Source organism: Nematolebias whitei, chromosome 12, assembly GCF_014905685.2.
Source record: "Nematolebias whitei isolate Nwh7 chromosome 12, NemWhi1, whole genome shotgun sequence".
NCBI classification, from domain to species: Eukaryota; Metazoa; Chordata; class Actinopteri; order Cyprinodontiformes; family Rivulidae; genus Nematolebias; species Nematolebias whitei.
Genome location: NC_056509.1, coordinates 18,188,678 through 18,191,052, shown reverse-complemented (window position 1 = coordinate 18,191,052; position 2,375 = coordinate 18,188,678). Strand labels below are relative to the sequence as shown.

The following is a 2,375-nucleotide window of genomic DNA, read 5'->3' as shown; positions in this document are numbered from 1 at the left end:
TCCGACATGTTTACGTTTTATCTCCGTGGTTCTCTCGTGTCGTGTCAGTGATTTTCAAAGCGGCATGCTTCTCATTTTTTATCTTTGTGAAGTTCTCCCACACTTTGGAGGACTTGGGTCGAACAGTTTTCGCTGCGTTGGTCATTTGTAAAATTTACTTAAATTTACTTTGAAAACAGACTCTGCTCTGCTTCCTCCTCCCCCCTCGCTCTGTTCAACTCGCGCTGCAGTTTTTTTTTTTTTCAAACTTTATTCAGTCAGTCAGCATTGACAATGAACTGCAGGTGAACAAAACGAAACGGCTCCGCAGCGCCGTGAAAGATGCATAATCGCGCGACACAACGAATCGATAACGAAATTCGTTGCCAACGCTTTTAATCATCGATTTTTATCGATTTTTATCGATTTTTATCGATTTTATCGATTCGTTGTTGCAGCCCTAGGTACAATTACACGATTGTTATTTGCAGTCCTTTCAGGCTGTATACAACATCTAAAAACTTTAAAATAAAAGCATTCTAAATTATGTGCACAATACATTAGTTTCTTCAAACTGTATTTATTAAAATAAATGAGTTACAAATGAAAATATTTAAAGGCTAACCTTATGATGCCACTAATGACATTCCTTGGTGGATTCAAGCACTTCAGGTAGTCTGACACCAGGATCCTCAAGTCTCCTTCGTTTTCTAGCTCCTGCACATAAAGCTCTGTAAACCTGGAAAGTAAGAAACACAAAGAACTTCACATTAATTACAGTTTTTGGCTTGGCTATCACATGATTGGAAATAATTGTTGTAAATCTGCTTGTGGTTCCAGTCAACCATGTGATGATAAAACCCATTTAAGACATTTCTCCTGATTCTTAGAATGGGTTTTGCTCTTGAACGCCTGTGGTGGACTTCTTTATGATAGCTGCCCAACTGGTGGAAACATGAGTGGATAAAATATTGCATTTCATTCACTGTGAATGTCAAATGTCAAAAACAGATGACATTGTTAAACCCTGTCTCATTAAATCACTATCGAACATATTGATAATGTAGATTTTACATTGGATTTCTTTTTTTTAACCAAATAATTCAACACAATATAAGTGTTAACACAAGTGGGCTAGGTTGTACTTTCTCTGCACTTCATACAAGAAGCATGAAACTGGTGCAGATGACATGATTTAACCTTTTTTGTTTGTTTTCTTTTTGAATCGGGGCTTAATTTGTAAACCGACTGATGCCAGAACACAAATAGCGTGTGCTCCAGCTGGGGGGGGGTTAAAGTCTAGTCCTCTGGACATTCAAAAAACAAAACAAAGCAAAACAAACAAAAAAAATGTAGAAACGTTTCGTCTTTCGTCCGAAAGACGTTCAGTCTGAGGTGCTGTATTCAGTCCTGAGTTATTGCTCTTCTTGCTCCAGTCTCAGTTACCACTGACTTCAGGTGCTTCAATTCTCAGTTGTCCAGCTAAGGACAATCCATCCATTTCTTTTAGATAATAAATTGGACTGTCTTTTTGACATTTTGATCGCTGGTATTTTGACAAATTAGTGCTGTTGTTTTGACACGTGACATACTGTGAATAATCAAACATTTCTCTTATATATATATATATAAATAATTTTATTTATTTTTTAATGCTTTTTTTTTATTATGTCTGAAATGTATCCAGCAACTCAAATCTCCACCCCCAAAAGTCCAAAGTTATTGCACATTTTTATTTTGATTATTTATTAAAAATACAATGAGAGGAGATGTTGCCCGGTCTGTGGAGTGGATGTTCTGGCCGCACTACGTGCACCAGCTCGCGCACACGCTCCTGCCCAGCAGAGACGTGGGCCACATGTCCCGTGGGGCTGAGCGTCTTCATCCACCTTCAGCTGTGTGTATATGTCCATGTTTAGGAGTTCAGACACATCGGCAGCTGTGCACGCTCAGCTAGGTGAAGCTGACACCCCACCCACATCAAAAATTCCAACAAATATAATGAGTGTGGGGTGTCAGCTTCACCCAGCTTGCATGCTCTGCAAAGCTGTCTGGAGATGCTCCTGTGTGTAAAACTTGCACTGTCTGCAGGGCACACAGCTGAAGGTGGATGAAGACGCTCAGCCCCACGGGACATGCGGTCCGCCTTTCTGCTGGGCAGGAGCGTGTGCGCGAGCTAGTGTACGTAGTGCAGCCAGAACATCCACTCCACAGACTGGGCAACGTCTCCTCTCATTGTATTTTTAATAAATAATCAAAATAAAATGTGTGATGACTTCAGACTTTTAGGGGCGGAGATTAGGAGCTTTGCAGAGAGTGGTGAAGGCTGCACAGAAATCTGTTGGAATTAGTCTCCCCACCATCACAGACATCTACACCTCCAGATGCAGGAAGAG

The 2,375-nt window shown here is 40.5% G+C and overlaps 1 protein-coding gene across 1 annotated transcript in view; it reads right to left on the bottom strand.

Moving 5' to 3' along the window:
• The window catches only part of LOC119417833 (midasin), a gene marked incomplete at its 3' end in the record, with an annotated part of 9,479 nt that extends 7,640 nt beyond the window's left edge, over positions 1-1,839 (bottom strand). The window contains 2 exon segments of the mRNA XM_037685088.1: positions 605-718; positions 1,796-1,839. Of these exon segments, the coding sequence (XP_037541016.1) occupies positions 605-718; positions 1,796-1,839 (158 nt within the window).
• Positions 1,840-2,375: the final 536 nt, after the last annotated feature.